This window comes from Carlito syrichta, unplaced genomic scaffold, assembly GCF_000164805.1.
Source record: "Carlito syrichta isolate Samal-C Ts95f unplaced genomic scaffold, Tarsius_syrichta-2.0.1 Scaffold308688, whole genome shotgun sequence".
Taxonomy (NCBI): Eukaryota; Metazoa; Chordata; class Mammalia; order Primates; family Tarsiidae; genus Carlito; species Carlito syrichta.
The window spans coordinates 42,423-63,637 of record NW_007252784.1 but is presented as its reverse complement, the minus strand read 5'-3'; the positions used below and the strand labels follow the sequence as shown (position 1 = coordinate 63,637).

The 21,215-nt window shown below is 34.7% G+C and overlaps 1 protein-coding gene across 1 annotated transcript in view; it reads right to left on the bottom strand.

Moving 5' to 3' along the window:
* The window catches only part of LOC103268060 (putative uncharacterized protein ENSP00000383407), a 49,300-nt gene extending 31,827 nt beyond the window's left edge, over window positions 1-17,473 (bottom strand). The window contains exons 1-2 of the mRNA XM_021716312.1: window positions 17,354-17,473; window positions 11,300-11,431 (exon numbers count right to left, since the gene is read on the bottom strand). Of these exons, the coding sequence (XP_021571987.1) occupies window positions 11,300-11,431; window positions 17,354-17,473 (252 nt within the window). The remainder of the gene's footprint in view (window positions 1-11,299; window positions 11,432-17,353) is intronic.
* Between the last annotated feature and the right edge of the window lie 3,742 nt (window positions 17,474-21,215).

Below are 21,215 nucleotides of genomic sequence, written 5' to 3'. Positions count from 1 at the left end.
GTAATTCTTCCAAGTTTAGAGTATGTGTCTTTAGCTACCAACAATCTGAGCTCTCTGGAACCCGTAGTATATTCCTTTCTGCTTAAATTAATCAGCACGAATTTGGTGATCTTCATATAACCCTGATCTTGCCGTATTAGTTTTAATTTCTGTATTAGTTATCTGTTGTTGTGCCACTAAATACTCCAAAGTTCAACAGATAAAAACAGTATACATTTATTAACTCACAGTATCTGTGGGTCAAGAATGTGGGCATGACTTCAGTGAGTTCTCTGTTTCATGCTCTTTCACAGGATTGTAATCAGTTGCTGGCCCAAAGGCCTAAAGTCTCATCCAAAGGTTTACTGGGTAAAGGATCCTCTTTCAATCTTCCCCAGTGATTGTTGTATTATTCAATCTTCTGAAGGCTGTTAAACTTCCTTGATGACTGTAGACTGAATGTTGCTTTCAGTTTCTTACAAAGCAGGCTGCTTCCACGTAGGCTTTTACTTCATTATAATATGCAAACCAACAAGGCAATAGAGACAGTTTTTTCAACCAAGTCTTTTTCAACCCAATCATGGAAATGACTTCCTGTCGCCTTTGCCATATTAAATCAAGTCACATGCAAGGGTGCGGATTACATAAGGACATAAATACTAGAAGGCAGATGTGATGGCTAGACTACAGTATGCAGATATTTAGCAAAACACCAATCTAGATGTCACTTCTCTCCTCTCTCTCTCTCTCTCCTGTATATACACACATATACATCCTATTAGTTCTGTTTGTCTAGAGAATCCTGACTAATTCAGAGTAATTCTTCCCTGAAGGCGCCATTGGAGGATGCCTTTAGAATTCTTCCTTTTGTGGTACCAAAAGAAAAACAATAACTTTTAATGTCAGACATCCCCTACTTCCAAAAAAATAACATTAAATGCATTTATGGAACAATTTCAGAATAACAAGGGGCCTTAGAAAACATCTAGTCTAACTTTACTATTTTATAAAAGAGAAAACTCAGTTCCTGATCAGGTACTAATTTGATCAATGTCACTTAGGAAACAAATGGGGGTGAGAATTCAGTTTTCTTTCTTAGTGTTTTTTCTATTGTCTCACACATTGTCCTAAGTTGAAAGATGAGAATTGCACCTGGTGGCCTAAGACTGATTATTGTGAAGGAAAATATTTGCCAGCAAATGAAGCAAGGTATTCTTCCCTTGAGTTGTTCTTCCCATAGTGGATACTTGCTTTATGCTGGTGCTCCCTACCTCCCAACCCAGACTCCTTAATGATGCCCACATCCAGGATGGTGCCCACATCCAGGATGGTGCCCACATCCAGGATGGTGCCCACATCCAGGATGGCTAACTAAAGTCATGAATGCTGCCAGTGGCTATGAAATAAACAGAGCAAAACGAACTAGCCATAAGGGAATTAAACCCCTGAGCTTGGCCGCATTAGGGCTGAGTTCTAACCAACTATTGGGCACACATTGTTATCATTTGTCTTTAAAGTTTTTCTTTCTTTTTTTTTTGAGTTGGAGTCTCACTCTTGCCCAGGATAGAGTGCAGTGGCATGCACATGGCCACTGCAGCCTCAGCCTCGACCTGCTGGGTTCAGGAGACCCTTCTACCTCAGCCTTCCAAGAAGCTGGAACTACAGATACATGCCACTATGCCCGGCTAATTTTTTGATTTATTGTAGAGATACGATCTCACCAAGTTCTCCAGGTTGGTCTCGAGCAATCCTCTTACTTTGGCCTCCCAATGGGATTGTAGGCATGAGCCACTGCGCCCAACCTAAAGTTATTCTTGAATCTGCTGTATTATTCTCTCATTAACGTCTGGTAGCTGGGAACAATTTAATCAATTTCTCCAGTGTTTCTTATTAGTATGAATGTTGATGGGTGAGTACAGAAAAATTCAACTTGCATTTTTAAAATATTGAAGTTGCAAAAGAAAACCCTGAAATATGAACCAGTAGGTGAATAAATGCTACTATGATGGATTTTCTTGGAAAACAAGACTGAATTGGCAAACCCTGCATTAAATCTGGGGGTTTGAGGCAATTTATGGAGATTAAAATCTTGGGTTTTCTAATGTATATCAACAATAAATCCTGTTGCTTCTCCTTGTCCAGTCCAGTAAAAATCAATACTTTTAGGTAAGGAACATTGATTACAAATTATTTCGAGCAGCTGTTTTAGAACATTGAAGCTCAAGTGAGAGTTTTACTTAAAGTCATTTAATCAATTAACAGATCACTCTGCCTAGAGTGATGGCTTGCAGAAAAAAGGGAAATGATTATTAACATTATGCCAGGTGCTGAACATGTGTTATAACATTTGATCCTTACTACAAACCAAGATATAGACACTTTTATCCATATCCAATGCTCAGAAAACGCAGGGTGACAGAAGTTCGACAACATTCCCAAAGACACACAGATCCCAGTCTGGAACAGGAATAAAATTCAAATCTATTAACTTCATTGCTTTTCGCAAGTTCTTTGTGCTATGTCCTCTAGATATCAGATTATATTTAGCACATATACTATAAGTCTGGGTTCTTTCTTCTACTATCTTCCCCTCCTTCTCTCTTTTGATGTCCCCAAAACAAACTCTCCTATTTACCCATCTCCTAGTTTCTCTCACTGTTGTGTACACATGCATGCACATGCCCCTCTACCCCCTCCCCTACACACATGCTTGTGGCAGAGAATAACAAACAAGACTAGAATCTGGAAAGCCAGAACTCCAGCCTCGACTCCATCTGTCACTGCAGTCAAGTAACTAATCTCAGCTTCCTCACTGATAAACGCATATGTTTCCTATAATTTTGTATCTTTTTAAAAGCATAGAACCAATATTTATTATCAAGTATTATTATACTTTAGCAGTTATGCTCTTTCTAAAAGTACATAATCAAATGCTTCCCATCAAGTATTTTTATACTTTAATGTCTATGTTTTCCTAGGAAAAGCGAAGAATGAGTATTATTTTGATACCACAATGCCATCAACAATTTCAAGCCTCTAATCCCACTTTGTCCAAGATGGAAGCCATCAGTAGCCTCACATGGCTATTGTGCACTTAATGTGTGGCTGGTATGACTTGGAAGTTCATTTTAATGTAACTTAAAAAGCAGTGTGAGTAATTCATACACAATTTTCATTATTTCACTGAGACTTATTTCTCTTTAACCACTGAAATTTTAGCATCCGAATTGAGATGTGCTATTAACTTTTAAATACACATCAGATTTTAAAGTCTTAGTTAAAAACTAAAAATATAAAATCTCATTAATTTTTATATTAATTACATGTTGAAGTGATATCATGAAATTATTGGCTTAAATTCAGTATATTTTAAGATAATTTCATTTGTTTATTTTTTTATTTTACTGACTACTAGATTAACTGCAAATATGCAGATTATATTACATTTCTAATGAGCAGAGCTCCTATTAATTGGTTTTCAGCCAATGTAATAAAACCAGAAATGGGTCAGGGTATCTGTCTGTGTCTTCAAGTGATCCTGCAGTCCAGCTGCTGTTGAGAATGACTGCCAGAAGTTGCAGCAAAGACGTGCATGTAACAACTTTCGTGTCTTTGTTATTTGTTTTTTCTAATATGTTTTTAAATAGTCTTGCATTTTTTTGGTCATCTGTCTATAGCTTACCTGAAGAAAAAAATCTTCTTTGGTTAACATTTTATGAGAACCAAGTATTGCATATGAGTTTTTATAGCTAAATCATTTTAAATGTTAGCATAAATCTGTGAGCCTGGAGTAGGCATGATACAATGTTTTTTTTTCCTCTGGAGACAATGGAGAACTGCCTTCAGAAAGCCAGCCATCCTTCATGCTCACTGCAGAGGAGTTCCAGTGGCGAGACGGCATGATTTTTTATTTCGAGAATGGTGATGCCAGTTATGATCAGAATTAGGAGACCCTGGGAGGGTCTGTAGACCCTCCAATGGACATAATAGACTGACATTTAAAATCTCACCGCCTGTGTCTTCCTCTGTGTTAAGGCCAGAAGGCTAAAAGCCACATTCCACAAGTTCCCTCAACGCGTGAGTAACAGATATGATTTAGATGTGAATGAATATTTACATTCACATGAAATCTGGAAGGTGGGATGTGAAAGTGGAGGCCACATCTAGAGCCAGGCTGAAAGAAATGAATGAAATTTCATTTTCACCTAATGTATCTCAAGTATTATTGTTTCAACAAATAATCATTATAACAATATTAATAAGCTAATTACATGATTTTCCAGATAAAGTCTTTAAAATAAGGCACTTGTTTTACACTTATTGGCCATCTGCCTTTGAACTAGTCACTTTTTTTTTGAATTGGAGTCTCACTCTGTCCCTCATGCTCATAGCCACCACAATCTCGACCTGGGATCAGATGATCCTTCCACTTCAGCCTTCCCAGTAGCTGGAACTACAGGCATGCGTCACCATGCCCAACTATGCACTAGCCACTTTGCAAGAACTCATTTGCCACCTATTGTTGTATAGTGTAGCCCTAGAACAGGGGTTAGCATAATTTTTCTGTGCAAAGTCAGAAATATTTTAGGTTTGTGGGACACAGATAGTTCCTACTCCATTCTATTTTCTCCTTCATTATTCTTTTTGTGCTTAAACAAACTTTAAAAAATGTAAAAACCCTTCTTAGTTCATGGACAGTACTATTGTAGGCCTCAGGCTGTTGTTTGCAATCCTTGCTCTAGAGTATGAAAATAAACCCTTTGGATGGTTCTCTGATTTCTGTTCTAAATCCTTCCTGCTTAAATTAGCAAGAGCAGATTCTGTTCTTCACAAACAAATTCGATTGAGTTCATATAGAGGATTATTCTCCTCATTCTACAGTGGAAAGAAACTGAAGTTGTGAGAATGTAAGCAACTTTCCAAGGTCAGAGAGCTTGTTAAGTGACCGAGCTAGAATGAGAATTCATAAGTGCCCAATACCAAAGCTCACACTTGTAGACCCTGCGTTGCTGGCTCTACATTATCATTAAGATTTTCTTTAGCCTGAGTAATGAAACTTCACTGATCTATTCATTTGGCTTACAAATATTTATTGAAAGACTATCACATGTGACATATAAATAATAAGAACATTGCCTCTGCCCTCCATTTATGCACATTTTTGAAAAGACTCAGATTTCTTATCAATTTAATTTATGAGATTCAAAATGAAATGGAAAATTGACAGTTATCTCTTTACTTCAATCAGTATAGAGGGCAAACCATATATTTCAGGCTTGATTTGGTTAACCTGAAATTGGCAGAAAACAAACATGTTATGTTCTCTGTCTTTTTCTGTTTTGTATTGCTATAACAGAATACCTGAGACTGGGTAATTTATAACAAACAAGAATGGATTGGCTCACAGTTCTGGAAGCTGGGAAGTCTAAGACCAAGGTGCCACGTCTTGTGAGGGCCTTCTTACTGAGTCGTTCCATGGCAGAAGACAGAAGAGCAAGAGAGGACAAAACAGAGAGAGCAAGAGAGGGACGAACTTGCTTCATAACAAACACGCTCTCAATAACAAACTCACTCTCATGATAGCAGCGTTAATCTATTCATGAAGGCAGAGCCCTCACAACCTAGTCACCTCTTAAAGGTCCTACCTCTCAACATTGTTGCATTGGGGATTAAGTTTGAACACTTGAACTTCCGGGAACACATTCAAACCATAACATTCTTACTCTTTTTCTAATTCAAGATGCTTTATTAGCTTCCTGCTTAACAAGGAGATACCAAAACAGGTATAGAATCAAACAGTTACAGCCTACCTTTAATATAATATGACGATGAAATAGTCAATCTTTAGGTAGGCTAGTTTGTCAGTAAATTTTCTTTCAGCACATTGATTCAGTTGCATGATTGTTTACCCTTTAAAACTTCTTGCCCACTGGTTCTTGGCAGTAGTTCTCCAAAAATCTATGACTTTGCTAACATATTACAAGTGATCATTTATTATTCCTCTTTTTAAAATTTAATAAAGTACCATCTTTTAAATTGATTTCTCTTTAGACCAGCTCTCCATTACCAACTCTGCAATTAAAATGCATGCTGGATATTTATTATGATTTATGATGTTCCTTATTTAAAATCCCAAAATAAACTTTGTTACCTTCAACAGCTCTAGTGTCTTTAATTGTACAGATGGTCTACACTGGATCATCTCCTTTGAGACTCTGAATGATCTTATATTCATATATGGAACACTCCATGCTTTTAACAGGGTTATCCAAATAGTGAAATCCCTAATATGTATAAATAAAATACTTCATAAGGGAAACCAAAAGCCACAGATTATTCTCTCATTTTTATTTTCAATTCATTTGTCAAATGACATTTTTATTATGAGTTACAGTTTCCACTGTAACAACCAGATGCATTGTTTGGTTGGCTCTAGAGATTTGGGAAGTTCCTCTCCTCTCTGGGAAGGTTACAAGTACATTTGACGTGAGGACTAGGAGCTCAAGGCATAACTCCATTAACTTTAGGGGTTTTATCACAGTATTACTGGAGAAACAATCCAAAAAGAATAATCATTTTCTGATACTGTCCAAAACTTTTTCTTCCTTAAGTTGCAGGGGGCAGGGCTAGAGAGAGGAAGTACAAATACTAGGAGAAAATAAATTCATTCTAAGCTAAGAGAGAAATTCAGGAAAGTTCTAAACTACTAACTAGAAATACTAAGAAAGTAGATACTTTAAATCTTTAATTTTAATATTAAAAGAGTGACTTTATTTTATCCAAACTGTAAAATTATTTTCCTTGGAAACATAATGAGTATCAATAATCATTTGATAGGGTTGGTATAATTCAACAATTAAATGGTAAAACAGACATTCATATGTTTGTATAATGCATTTATTTTTAATTAAGTATTGAGACATATTACAGAGAGAGCAGTAGCAATTTAAATCATGTTCTCATTATTCTCATCTACTTTTGCAATTTTAGTGAAATTTGAAAAAACACTGGTAGACTGGTTGGCCATGAACTTGTTTATTTTTTATGCATACTTTTTAAATTCACACTTTTAAGGAAATATCTTCAGGCTCTTGAGCTTATTCAATTTTTATTTTAATTATATAGTGAAGATGCTTACAAATATTTTGCAATGTCAATTGGCAACCTCCATGTAAGTAATCTATCTCCCTTAAAATAATGTGTACAAAATATGATTGCCTCCTCTGAAGCATGTCTAGCAACATTAACATCTTATGAATGCAGAGTTAAGTGTCAAGTTAAGCCGGACTCGGTGGCTCAGCCTGTAATCCCACGCCTTTGGGAAGCTGAAGTGAGTGGATTGCCTGAGCCCGCGGGTTCGAGACCCGCCTGGGCAGGCGAGACCTCATCTCTACAGTAAAGCAAAAAATCAGCCGGGTGTGGTAGCGCATGCCTATAATTCTGGCTACTAGGAAGGCTGAAGCGGAAGGATCGCCGGAGCCCAGCAGGTCGAGGCTGCGGTGGCCGGAAGCAGCCACTGCACTCCAGTCTGGGTGACAGAGTGAGACTCCAACTCAAAAAAAAAAAAAAAAAAAAAGTGTCAAGTTAAGAGAAGAGCTCCCACTGCAGTAAAAAGATTTTTGTATTATTTTTACTTTCCTGAAAGTTATTATTGAATTTGTTCATTAACACTGCTTTCTAATTGCTCTAAGCTTCTTAGAAACAGAAAACGATAAAAATAAGCTATCTTCAAGGTACCCAAATAACCAAATAGATATCTGTGAATGTAGGTGCAAAACTTAAAATGCTTTGTTGTAACCCTTTCTCCAGAGTAAAAAAGAACTGGATTTGAATCTTGATTCTTTTTTTTTTTTTTTAATTTTTGTTATAAAGATGCGGGGTACAATTCAGGGTTAGGTATACAAACATTGATCATGCAAGTACCCCTGTTAATGAGGTATGCCCCTCCCTCCCCTAGCAGTTTCCTTCAACTGCCAATCCTACTCCCACCAGCAGTTTCCCATTACTGCCAGTCACTTTCTTATAGTTTTATAATTGTTCAAAGTCCTCTTATGAGTGAGAACATATGGAACTCTGTTCTTTATTTCTGTGATAAATCACTGAGTATGATCAACTCCAAATCCATCCAGGTTGCTGCAAAGTCCATATATTTGTCTTTCTTTATGGCTGCATAATATTCCATTGTCTATATATACTACATTTTTAAAATCCAGTCCAGCTTCGATGGGCAACATGGTTGGTTCCATGTTTTTGCTATTGTGAATAGAGCTGCAACAAACATACCTATGCAGGTATCTTCTTTGTAGAATAATTTGAGTTCCTCCGGGTTTATTCCCAATAGGGGAATTGCCAGGTCATATGGAAGGTAAATTTTTAGTTCTTTCAGAAATAGCCAGACTGTTTTCCAGAGAGGTTGTACAAGTTTGCATTCCCACCAGCAGTTTAGAAGCATTTCTTTTTCTCCACATCCTCACTGGCATCTGTTGTTGTTTGTTTTATTAATGAGGCTCATCCTTTTTTTAAGTGGGCATGTTTTCTAACCTTTCTCAACATTTTGAAACCTCTCTAAAATTGCTAAGAGAATACACACAAATATTTTCATATATACACATTACCTAGTACAGTACCTTACAAAAAGAAGGCATCAGATAAGTGATAGTCAATATTAATTTTTTGTGTTATTATCAAGGAAAAGTGTGATTATAAGGGCAGGAGGTAACCTCTAAATCTACTAGTATAGGGAGGTTCTTTATTTGCAGTAGACATAGGCTGTTTTATATTGTCCTAAGCCACAAGAGAAGTAAAATAAGTGTATTAGTACCAAATTACCCTTGAACAACACAGGGGTTAGTGGTGCTGACTCCCATGAAGTCCAACATTTTCATGTAATTTTTCACTTCCAAAATGTAACTACTATTAGCCTGCTATTGAACAAAAGTCTTACTGATAACATAAGGAGGGGACCCCCAAAAAGCAGTCCTCACAGTGTGGGCGGGTGCACTCCTAAATCACTCATTATGAAATGGGTGAAAGAATCTCCCCCAAAATTCATTAAAGTCAGACACAACCTCTTACGGTAATGCTGACTGGTACACTGATGCTGGTGAGTTCCTAGAACACTTATCTACCTGAGTAAGGGGCCCACCCTCCAAAAAAAATTCCTTTTTTTTTTTTGGTCCCCCTTGTAACTGTCTATTAATGTATATTTTATAAGAGTTATATACTGTTCTCTTAAAATAAAGTCAGCTAAAGATTAGAGAATATTCCTTTTAAAAAAAATTTTGGAGTAAGAGTCTTACTCTGTCAGTCAGGCTGGAGTAAAGTGACAGGATCACTGCTCACTGCATCTTCAAACTCCCAGGCTGAAGCAATTCTCCCACCTCAGCCTCCAAAGTAGCTGGGACTACAAATGTACACCACCATACCCCAATATTTTTTTTCTTTCATGTAAAGACCGGGTCTCGCTATGTTGGCTAGGCTGTGTCCAACTCCTGGGCTCATGCAATTCTCCCACCTTAGCTTCTCAAAGTGCTGGGATTGCAGGCATGAGCCATGGTGCCTGGCCATGAAAATATAATTAAGAAAACCACAAGGAAGATAAAATATATTTATGATTTATTAAGTGGATGTAAAGCATTATAAAGGTCTTTATCCTTGTCATCTTCACATTGAGTAGGCTGAGGAGGAGGAGAAAAAGGAAGGGTTATGGCAGAGACAGAAGAAAATCTGCATATAAGTGGACCCACATAGTTCAAGCCTGTGTTGTACAAGGGTAGACTGTATTTTATTTTATTTTATTTTTGAAAGATATATTTACTGTACATAGATTTCTACATTGACAAGGTTTTTTTTTTCCAGTTCTTTAAAGTTAATACCCCACTGCTTTGTCACATACATTGTTTTTATTGAGAAATCTGCTGTAATCCTTAACTTTGTTCCTCTGTATATAACATCTCTGACTATGTTTTGAAATGTTTTCTTTGTTACCAGTCTTGAGTGATTTGATTATAATGTGCTTTAGGGTGTTTTTTTTTTTTTTCCCCATGCTTCTTGTGCCTTTTGGATCTGTGTTACAGTTTTCATATCAGGAAACATTTCAGCCATTATTTCTTCAAAATTTGTTTTGTCTCCTGTTTTTTCTCTGCTTTGGGGATTCCAATCACACACACAGTAGGCCACTTGAATTGTTCTACAGATCACTTATGTTCTATTCATTTTAATTTCAGTCTCTTTTTTCTCTTCATTTCATTATGGATAGTTTCTACTGTTAGGCCTTTGAGTTCACTAATCTTTTCTTCTGCAACATCTAGTCTGCTGTTAATACCATCCAGTGTATTTTTTATCTTAGACATCATAGTTTTTATCTATAGAAGTTCAGTTTTGCTCTTTTAAAACTCAATTGACTAAGAGTTAAAATAGTCAGAAACTGTTAAACAGGGACAGGGGCAACTTTGCATAATGCAGAGAACTCCATCCCTAGTAATTTAAAAAATAATTCACAAAAGCGATTTGCATTTATGCTCTAGCAATACTTATATTTTGTAAACAGATGGTGTGTGTCCACAAATTCAAGAAACAGTTTAGTAGAGTGGTTAGAACACCCAAACTTCACTTGTACGATAACCACTTATGTACTTATTCCTGAATCGTATCCCAATCTTTAAAATTAAAAAGAGAGAGAGAGAGAGAGAGAGAGAGAGAGAGAGAGAGAGAGAGAGAGAAAGAAAGAAAGAAAGAAAGAAAGAAAGAAAGAAAGAAAGAAAGAAAGAGAAAGAAAGAAAGAAAAGTGGTCAGTGACAAGCTGGAATCAGCACTTGAGATAATTAATAATTAAATATTCATATATTACAAGCCCATAGTTAAGCCATTGGTAGCTTGAAATAGGCCATGATGGGAGTATTTACACCATGAAAATTGACAAATGGTACAGACTCAGTCTCTCTCCCACCTCTCCTACTGGAGCAGACACATATCTGTTTAAATGCCAACTTTAACACTTAATGGTTTAAAGGCAAGCAATTTGTCTTGTCTTTCTCTCCAGCAATTTCCAAATCTCAAAAATAATATAAAAATGTCATAAGGTTGTTTTGAGGATTTAGTCAATTTATGTAATCATCTAGTATATGATATATAAATGGTGGTTCATGGTAACAAACTTAAGTTATAAAAGAAACAACAATGAAGACAAAATTAGAAACTAAAAGTGGAGGATGAACTTTCTGAAAACAGTGGATTTTTACCATATTAACAAGTATCATTGAGCAAGTGATTCTAAATATGTCATAGTGAAGAAATTTACTGAAATCAAGGCTTCACTCACCATAAAGAGATTGTTGTGTCCTTGTTCACTCTCCCTAATGGGTGGGATAGGAGAATGGATTCTATTAGAGGCGCTTTCTGGGTTAGTTTGTTGGTCTGGGACTGGCTCATATAAGCTCTCCATAGAGCCCTCCTGCAATACGGAGATTTATGAGTTAAGAAGTGCAGAGTAACAATTTTTCTCAAGCTATCTAGTTTATCTACCCATCTTTACATAGTACCCCACCTAAATTCTCTCGATCATAGTAACTAAGAGTTTATAGTATGCTAGTTTTCAACAGTGAACAGCACTAATGAAAAAATGCGTTCTTACCACCTATTATAGAGCTGAGAACTTAAACAAGATTCTAAGTATCGGAGAGGCATGCACAACATGAGGGAATTCCTCAAGAAGTAGGATGAAGACATTAGGTTCAAAGCACTAAATAAATGCATATTTGAGGCACCAATAAACTGTCAGTCACAGGTTTTAGTTGCATGTATGTCTCAAATTAGTATCATGTACCTGTGTAAGCAACACAATCTGCTGTACTTCAACTTTCTAAACTGTGAAGCAGTGGTTTTCTTCACCTTACAGAGGAGCTGTAAGGATAAAATAAATACAGCGTATGCTTTGAAATAGCAAAAGTATTTCACAAGTAGTCAAGGGATTAACATTAATGTTTCAAATATTTGCATTAATAAATAATATTGTTTGCTTGTTTTTATCCTTTTATGGAATGATGGATTTTAAATTGCATGAGTTTGGATTTAAAATCATTGTGAACTATAACTTTTTTGTATTTGAAAAGCAAACTTATTGACCTAATTGACTTTTTTCACTTCTAGACAGAATTGGTCTAGCTATGACATCATCTAGAAGCAGTCTTAGAGAAGTATACACTTAGTATTTTGGAATGTTCTAGGTATATTAACTGATGATACTGATAATTGTATCATCAACACAAAGTTCTCCTGCATTGTGAGAAAGACTTCTTGTTTGAAATGATTTAAAATATATAGTACAGTATATTGCATTGAAAATGTTATTATCTCTAAAAGTGTATTTTATTAACATGTGGGCACAGTAACGATTGGATGCATTGTTTATCTTTAGACCTTTCAGCCAATATACTTTGCAGTTTTCTATTTTAAGTACCCTCATTTCATTGCAAATTATTGGGAAAATTATAAAGACACAAATAAGACATAAATGCTCTAAAATACATCAACATGTAGGGAAACTAAAAACAAAACAGAAACACAAAGTAGTGAGTAGAACTAGAGCTTTGGGCCTATTAAGCCCCCATCAGAAACAGGCTACTTTGACCAAATTTTAAGCCTTGTGGGGTAGCATACAATAGATGTCCTCCCTGTAAGGGAAACTCCTTGATGAAATTCAGAGGCTATCTGAACACTCACAGCTATCAAAGGAGTCTGAGAAAAAAAAACAAAACAAACAAAAAACATGCCAACAGCTGCTGGTTCTTACTTAAACATAGTCAGCAAAACTGGATATGAAACAAGCTACCAGATTCAGTGTCTAGATCAGAAATATACTATATATCAGCATGGAGTAAGATCTCTGGACCCTCAATGTAAGTCCTTGTTTTAAATCAGGGGGCATCAGAGACACTTGAAATTTATGCTTCACAAGTAGATGGAGAAAGGTAAAGAAACCAGGAAAGAGAGAGGAGAAAGAGAGAGAGAGAGAGAGAGAGAGAGAGAACAAGAGTTGTCATTCCAAATTAGCCAAAAAACTTGATTAAAGAGATCAAATGTTGAGAGAGAGAGCCAACTGATTGACAATCTGAAAATACAACCATTTCATTCCAGATGAAATCAAAATCATACAACAGATAATGAGATAATTTGAGGGAGAATATTTGCAATCTTCACAGAGCTAAATGAAAAAGTAATATTCGATTAAAAAGAAATAATTGATGAAGAAACTAAAACAGACAGAAATGAAACAAGAACCATTAAATAGGAACAAAAACCAAACAATTAAGTCTTGATCATAAGTAATATTACCACAAAAACGTATATTAAATAATCAAACATTGAGATAAACTCAGGAGAGAATTAGAAAATGCTGACGAGCTCGCCTAGGTGCAACAAAGAAAGATAAATAGAAACACTTGAAAAATATAGGTGAAAGTGTGGAGGTTATATTGAGAACCGACAACAAAGGATGAACAAGAATTCTAGACAAAGAAGATGATGGAATTTTCTTATCAGTGCAAAAAAGCAACAACAGATCACCCTTACTTATTAACATAGTTTTAAAAATCTTGAATAAAATGTACACAAAGTTAGTGTACATAAAAATACATTACAGTTAGTCAGTGTTTAACATAGGAATGTAAGAATGTTTCAACATTTAAATATTCATTAAAATATGTTTAAAATGTTTATCTCAATAAATATTCTAAGGTATTTGAAAATGTTAATATTTATCTATAATAAAATTTAGCAAACTGGGTAAAGATAGCACTTCCTTAATCTCACTGGGATTATTTAACAAAAACCTCCTCGAGAAGATCGAACTAGAAATAATTACATGAGCATTAGAAATGAGATGAGTGGGCGGGCATGGGGGCTCACACCTATAATCCCAGCACTTTGGGAGGCCAAGGTGAGAGGATTGCCTGAGTCCACAGGTTGGAGACCACCTGAGCAACTTGGTGAGACCTTATCTCTACAATTTAAAAAAAAAAATTAGCCAGGTGTGGTAGCGCACGCTTGTAGTTCCAGCTACATGGAAGGCTGAGGAGGAAGGATCAACTGAGCCCAGCAGGTTGAAGCTGCAGTGGCCATGAGCATGCCACTGCATTCCAGTCTGGACAACAGAGTGAGACTCCAACTCACAAAAGAAAGAAAGAAAGAAAGAAGACGAGTGTGATTGACACTACAGCATTCTTGTTTGTCAATATTATAGAAGAAAAAGAAGTAAGAATAGTATAATGGGGGGGCCTACCTCATCAACAAGGGTACATGCATAATGAACATTTATATTCCTAACCCTGAATTGTACCCCACATCGTTAAAATTTTAAAAAATTTTAAAAAGAATAGTATAATTGCTAAAAAAGAAAAAATGTATAAACTATTTGTGCAGAAAATCTGGAAAAAAAAAAAAACAGAAACCACAGAGTAGCTACCAGAATTCTTCAAGCTCAGCAAAATCATCTATTTGCATATAAATATCTAAAATCTAATACTGTACATATAAATCAGCAAAAACAAACTTGGAAAAAATATTCATAATGGCAGCCAAAATGTTTTGACCTCTAGCAATAAATTTAACAAAAGATGTACAAAAATTTTATAGGGTAAATTATAAAGTACGCTAAATACCATGAAAGAATAAATGAAAAAAATGAAAAATTACATGTTTGTGGATAAAAGGACACGATACCATAATGAAGTCAATTTCTTCTAAAAATGACATAAAATTTAAATTTGTTCTAATCAAAATACCATCAAAGACTCTAATATATTTTGACAATATGAACCTAAATTTATATAAAACAAAGACTTAAAAAGTCGAAATTTTGAGAAAAAAAACTTGCAAAATGTGTTCTTCTGAGTAAGATAACCACTTAGCAATAGAATTATCTTAATAGGTATTTAAAAGAACAAGTAAAAGAAAAGGGATAAAGATAAGCAATGGGATAAAATAGAGAACCCAAATAAAGACAGAGGTAGCATTTCAAGTCACTGAAGAAATGGTGCAAGGATAATTGATTTATAACCCCATGGGTTACAAAGTCGTCTTAGACTCACTATCTATATGATGAGCTCAAAAAGAAAATCACCTTGCTTCAAATGAGAAAGCTTTCTAAAAACCTCATCACCATGAAAAACTCTAAGAAAATTGTAGAGTCAGAGTGGCATATATAAAAGGTATATTCAGCCCTTTTTCACTGCTCATAACACCTCCCTTTTCAAAGACAGACCCCATTTCAAGTTTATATATCCAAAATAATAGCAATCACCTTTAATGGATTATTTATAGTATCCTTGGTTCAGAATGGGTAGTTCATTAAGTCTCTGCCTTTATATTTCTCTTAAAAAAAAAAAACCCCTTCTACTAAAAGATTTACAATTTTACCCCACACTTAAATGAGAAAATATTTAACTCTTTCATTCTATTCTTTGTGGCAGTCTTTGTGTGATACTTAATATTTAAAATCACCTGCTTTCTAGAGATTTAAAGGTCAGTATATTTATATGTCTTCATTTTAAATTTCAGTAATCTTTCCACTAAATCAGTGGTTTTTATTCTCTCTTCTTAACTGCAGTGTCCCCTATGTTCACATTCCTACAGGCACAGATAAAATATGTTTTGGATTATGCATAAATTTACTCCACCCCTTTTTCACTGCTTATAACACCTCAGTAGGGTGTCACAATACCCTGATTGAGAACCTGCACACTAAAATATTTTGCTTCTTTATTCCATGAGAAGGAACTTTTAAAAATCTAAAATCATTTTGATTTTTTTTCAAGTATCTTGTGCACATTTTCTTATTAAAGCAATTAATTTTGATAGCACTAACTTTGGAATAATTCAACAAAACAGTCTACTGTTCATTTTGGTGCAGTCTAATCAAATATATTTCTGAGCAAGTAACTTCTTAAGGGCAATTTCAAAAGACAGAAAAGAGTTACAATCATGCTGAATCCATGAACCAGGACTTTGAAGCAATCCTTTTTGAATATGTGCTCCCTTCCTATATCACAGAGAAAGACAATCAACCTCATTTTATGACTATATGTCTTTAGCAGCAGGATTACAAACTTATGTCACACTATGCTGAACCATGTTATGTTATAGAAACGTTGGCATGCTGATTATATTACCATTCAAAATGATTTCAGAACACCATCATCTTCGGTGCTACACTGCCTATTTCCATGGTAAGTACACTTATATAAACCATATATAGCTCTTTTAGATCAACCAGAAAAGAATGAACAATACCACTTAAATCACCTAAAATAGGATTTCTGCAGATTTATATGGCACAAAGCAAAGTTGAGAGCTAGCAGTTATTTTGTAAATTGGACTATATAGGCAACCCAAATTCGATGATTCAGCCTCTCACAACTCACAATTGCATCTTATTTTTCAAGATGCTCTGAGATTAAATCCCTTATCTTGGCTTAAAATGCCTCCTGCTTAGGTATTACAACTTACGTTAGCACCAACTCTACCATTATGTTAATCTTATTGCAATTTGGAAAAAAAAAAAAAAACATCAAAAGTAGACCCTTTTATTTTCCCAAATGAAAGGGATCTCCCATCGACATTTTGAAAAAACCAGTGAATAGGCATAATGCCCTGCTGTAAACACAGATAGAAATGAATAAAATTATTTTTGAAATCCATTTTTAAGCATTGGCAGATGGTCACAATTGCAGGTTAGAGTTATAAAGGATTTCCAGATCCATGACTAACTGATAATTTTCACTGATCCACTTCAGGCTAAAGAAAAAAAGTAGTAATGAAAAAAAGAATTTGAGAGGTGCTTATACCCTTGAGTAAGCACATCTTCAGGACCGGATTAATCTATTGTACCTTGCATTTACAGTGCAGTGTAACTCAGAAAACTGCCTCCATGGAAGTTTAACCAAGCCAACATTGAATAGAATTCATTATTCAAGCAACAAAAAAGGAATTTTGATTCCTGGGATGTCTCAAAGCAAAGCAAGTAACACAAAGTCTACATATTTTGCAAAAAATTTCCTCCTACTCATAACAAATAGGAAAAAATCATTTTCTCATAAATGCTCTTCACAGATTATACTTTGAAATTCAGCATCAAAATGTTATATAACTAGTAACTGTTGTGGGTAGTTTTTTTTATTTGTCTTTGAATAGAAGTGGTTTATGTGCTTCAATAAAGACATCATTTGTCTCTGTTCTTTCTGTGTAAACTTTCTTATCAGATGCTAAATATATTAATATTCCCACATAGGAAGTTTAGAGTGTACCCTAATTTCATTCTTTTTGTTTGACACAATAAAATAAAAACGAAGACATAAATGGTGCAAATAAAGGAACTTACCAGAGAAATGCAGAAAAGGTTCATTTTGGTCAGCTTCAGTCCTTTGTCCCTGTGCTTTAAAGAATATGATTTCCCCTTGTAGCTCTCTTTTGCCTTCACAGCTGTTTGGCCAGTTCTCATGGGAGAGTATTACAAAGTAAAATCCCTGACATAATCCAGGGATTCAGAGACCATTATCAAAATAATATAGGTCTTTATTGGACAAACAATTTCCTAAATTAAGGAAGAACCTTGACTAATAAAATGAGGGAATGAAACGTACTATGATTTGTGTAAACAGATTTTAAAGGTGGCAATGACATTCCTAAAATCTGCAGGGAAAACACAGTGAAAACAGTCACAGGCCTAGCTAAGTATTTTCTTCAATCCTGAAGAAAATATTATTCAATACAAAACTAACACCTTCCTTCAAGTGTAGATCAAGGCTCCATTCCATGTCTCCCCCCATCTCCCATTCCTCATTTCTCTTCCATCAGTTAGCAGAATGTTTGATCTTACTTAACAAGAAACAGAGATAAGCACATTTTTATGACAGCAAAATATACATAATGTAAAATTTACCATTTTAATCATTGTAAGTGAATAGTTTTGTGGTATTAAGTACATTCGCATTGCAGTACCATCACCACTACTTATCTCCAGAAACTTGTCATATCTTCTAACTGAAACTCTCTATCCATTAAACACCAACTCCCTATACTTCCTATTTCTCAGCCCCTGGCAATCACCATCTTACTTTCTGTCTCTATAAATCGGACAATTCCACATACTTTGTATAAATGAAGTGAATGATACACTATTTATCCTTTTGTGACTGGCTTTTTTCACTTAGCACAATGTCTTCAAGCTTCATCCATTTGTAACATGTGCCAGAATTTCCTTCCTTTTTAAGGCTGAATAATATTCCATTTTATGTATACACCACAATTTGTTTATTCATTTGTTTGTTTATGGACACTTGGGCTGCTTCTACATTTTTACTAATGCAGACAATGCTGCTAGGATCATAGATATACAAATATCTGAGTCTCTGCTTTCAAATCTTTTCAGAATATACTCAAAAGTGGATTTTTTGAATCGTATGATATTGTATGTTAACAAGGAACCACCATACTATTTACCACATTGAATTGCACCATTTTACATTCTCACCAGCAATGCACACACAGGTTCCAATTTCTCTATATCCTTGCCAGACCTTGTTATTTTCCTAATGGTCATCCTAATAGGTATAAAATGATACTCTGTGGTTTTGATTTGTATTTGCCTAGTGACTAATTCATTTGATTATTGGCCATTCAAATATCCCCTTTGGAGAAATGTTTATTCAAGTTCTTTGTCTATTTTTAAAATTGGTTGTTTGTTTTATTGCTATTAAGTTACAGAAGTTTTTTTAATATATATTCTGGATATTAATCTCTTTTCAGATATATGATTTGCAAATATTTTTCACATTCTATGAGTTACCTTTTTACTGAGTTAACAGTGTTTTTTGCTGCACAGAAGTTTTTAATGTCGATAAAGTATAATTTATCTACTTTTAATTTTGTTTCCTGTGCTTTTGGTGTCATAGCCAATAAATCATTGCCAAATCCAATATAATAAAGCTGTTCCCTATGTCTTGTTCTAAGAATTTTATAGTTCTGGCTCTTAACTTTGGTCTTCTTATGGTAAGGATCCAACTTTATTGTTTTGCAGGTGAATACCCAATTTTTCTGATACCATTTGTTGAAAGACTCTTCTTTCCTCATTGGATGGTCTCGCCACTGTTGATGACAATCTTTTCACCATATATGAGGGCTTATTTCTGGTATTTCTAGTCTATTTCATTTATTGATAAGACCAAATTTGTGCCACTGTTTTGATTACTCTGGTTTTGAAGTAAGTTTTGAAATCAGGCATTTTTATGCATTCAATTACTCCACCTTCACCAAAACCTTGAAAAAAAATTTTTTTAGAATTTATTTTAAGAATGAAGAAATTGAGGCTGAGAAAAATAAGGCATTTGTCAAGGTCAAAAACTAAAATGTGGTGGATCCTGGAATCTAATTCAGGAATCTCTGGCTACAAATTGTATGCTTTTCACACTAATTATATCATCCTATGTAAATTTTCAGATGATACTTATCTTCTGAATTTTCAGTTAACTCAACTGTACAATAGCCACGTTAAACCTAGCTATTTGAAAGCAACCACTGGAACTAGGTGATTCTTTGATATCCATGTAGTCTTTTATTTTTGGATGTTTAAAATGTAATTATCTTAAAGAAATATGAAAATTTTTGAAAGATGAATTTATTTTTTTAATTTTATTTTGTATTTTTAACCCAAAAAAATTGTATATAATTATGGGGTACAACATATGTTTTGAAATGATGATGTATTGAAATATGTTTGTGGAATAGTTAAATGAGCTAATTATGTAAATTCATCACCTATTTATTTGTGATGATAGCACTTAAAATGTATTCTCTTAGCCATTTCCAAGTGTACAATGCATTGTTATAAATATAGTCACCATGTTGTACAATGAAACATCCAGAACTTATTCCTCTCATCGAACTGAAATTTTATATCCTTTGATCAGCATCTCACCCTATTACTACTGCACTCGCTCAGGGCCTGGCAATCACCATTCTCCTCTTTGCTTCTATGAATTAAACTATTTTAGATACCACATGAGTGAGAATATGCAGTATTTATATCTGTGTCTGACTTATTTCACTTAACATAATGTCCTCTAGGCTCATTCCTCTGTCACAAATTACAAGAGTTCCCTCATTTTAAAGGCTGAATAATATTTTATTGTGTATAAATACCCCATTTTCCAGTAATCCCACTACTGGATATATATCTAAAAGAAATGAAATTAGTGTATCAAAAAGATAGTTACACTCTATGTTCATTGCAGCATCATTCACAATAGCCAAGATATGCAACAACCTAGGTGTCCATCTACAGGTGAATGAATAATAAAAATTAAATTTAGGTCTTGCAAATAAGTTTCTGCTTCAGCTGGTTCTGAACTTGTTTCCTTTATTTTTATTTTTTAAAATTAAAGAATACAGTTTATTTAGAAAGTAAATTAGAGAGAGAGAGAAAGAGGTAATTCACCTCCCCAAGGTAGGAAAGGGACCAAAGCTTAGGAAAACACGGCCTGGCCATAGCTCAGAGAGCTCATGGCCACACCATAGCTCAGCAAGGCAATGGCCTTTTTTTCCCTTTAAATAAAATTTATTTCTAATATCCTTAGAAAGGACATCTACAGTTGTTTCTTGTTTTTAATTAGCAACATCTGGAGATTTACATTGGAACTTCCTGCTTTAGCGTGTCATCAGTTAAGAATGCTTTGAGTTGCAAGTAACAGACCACATGACTGAGAGTGTTTACTCAAGAGAGGTTATTCTTATCATATAAGAATAAGTCTGGGGAATGGCAATAGTTGGCACTGAGGGTTCCCTTGCCTTTCTTTTATAGTTTGAAGATGGCTGCAGAAGTTCATAGTGTTAAGTCCTCACACTACTATTGCTTTAAAATAGTAGAAACAGAAATCATATGCACCAACATGAAGCAACACTTCAAATTTGGCAGCTCATCTATCAGACCTCCCAATAGCCTCAGCGCCCTGCAAGTCTCTCTATTTCTACATACTTTCCCAAGTTAGTACTTTTAAGGAGTCTTATGTAAGAGATATTTTAAGATATAATATTAAAATTTAATCAAAAGTACAACTAGCTGAAACTAGGACTTTGAGTGTTTTCCTTGTCTTTTATTTTAGGTGCTATAATATTGCTTCAAATCTCAAATTTAAAAATAATGAAAAATTTTATACATAGCTTAAAATAGAGTACAAAAATCCCTT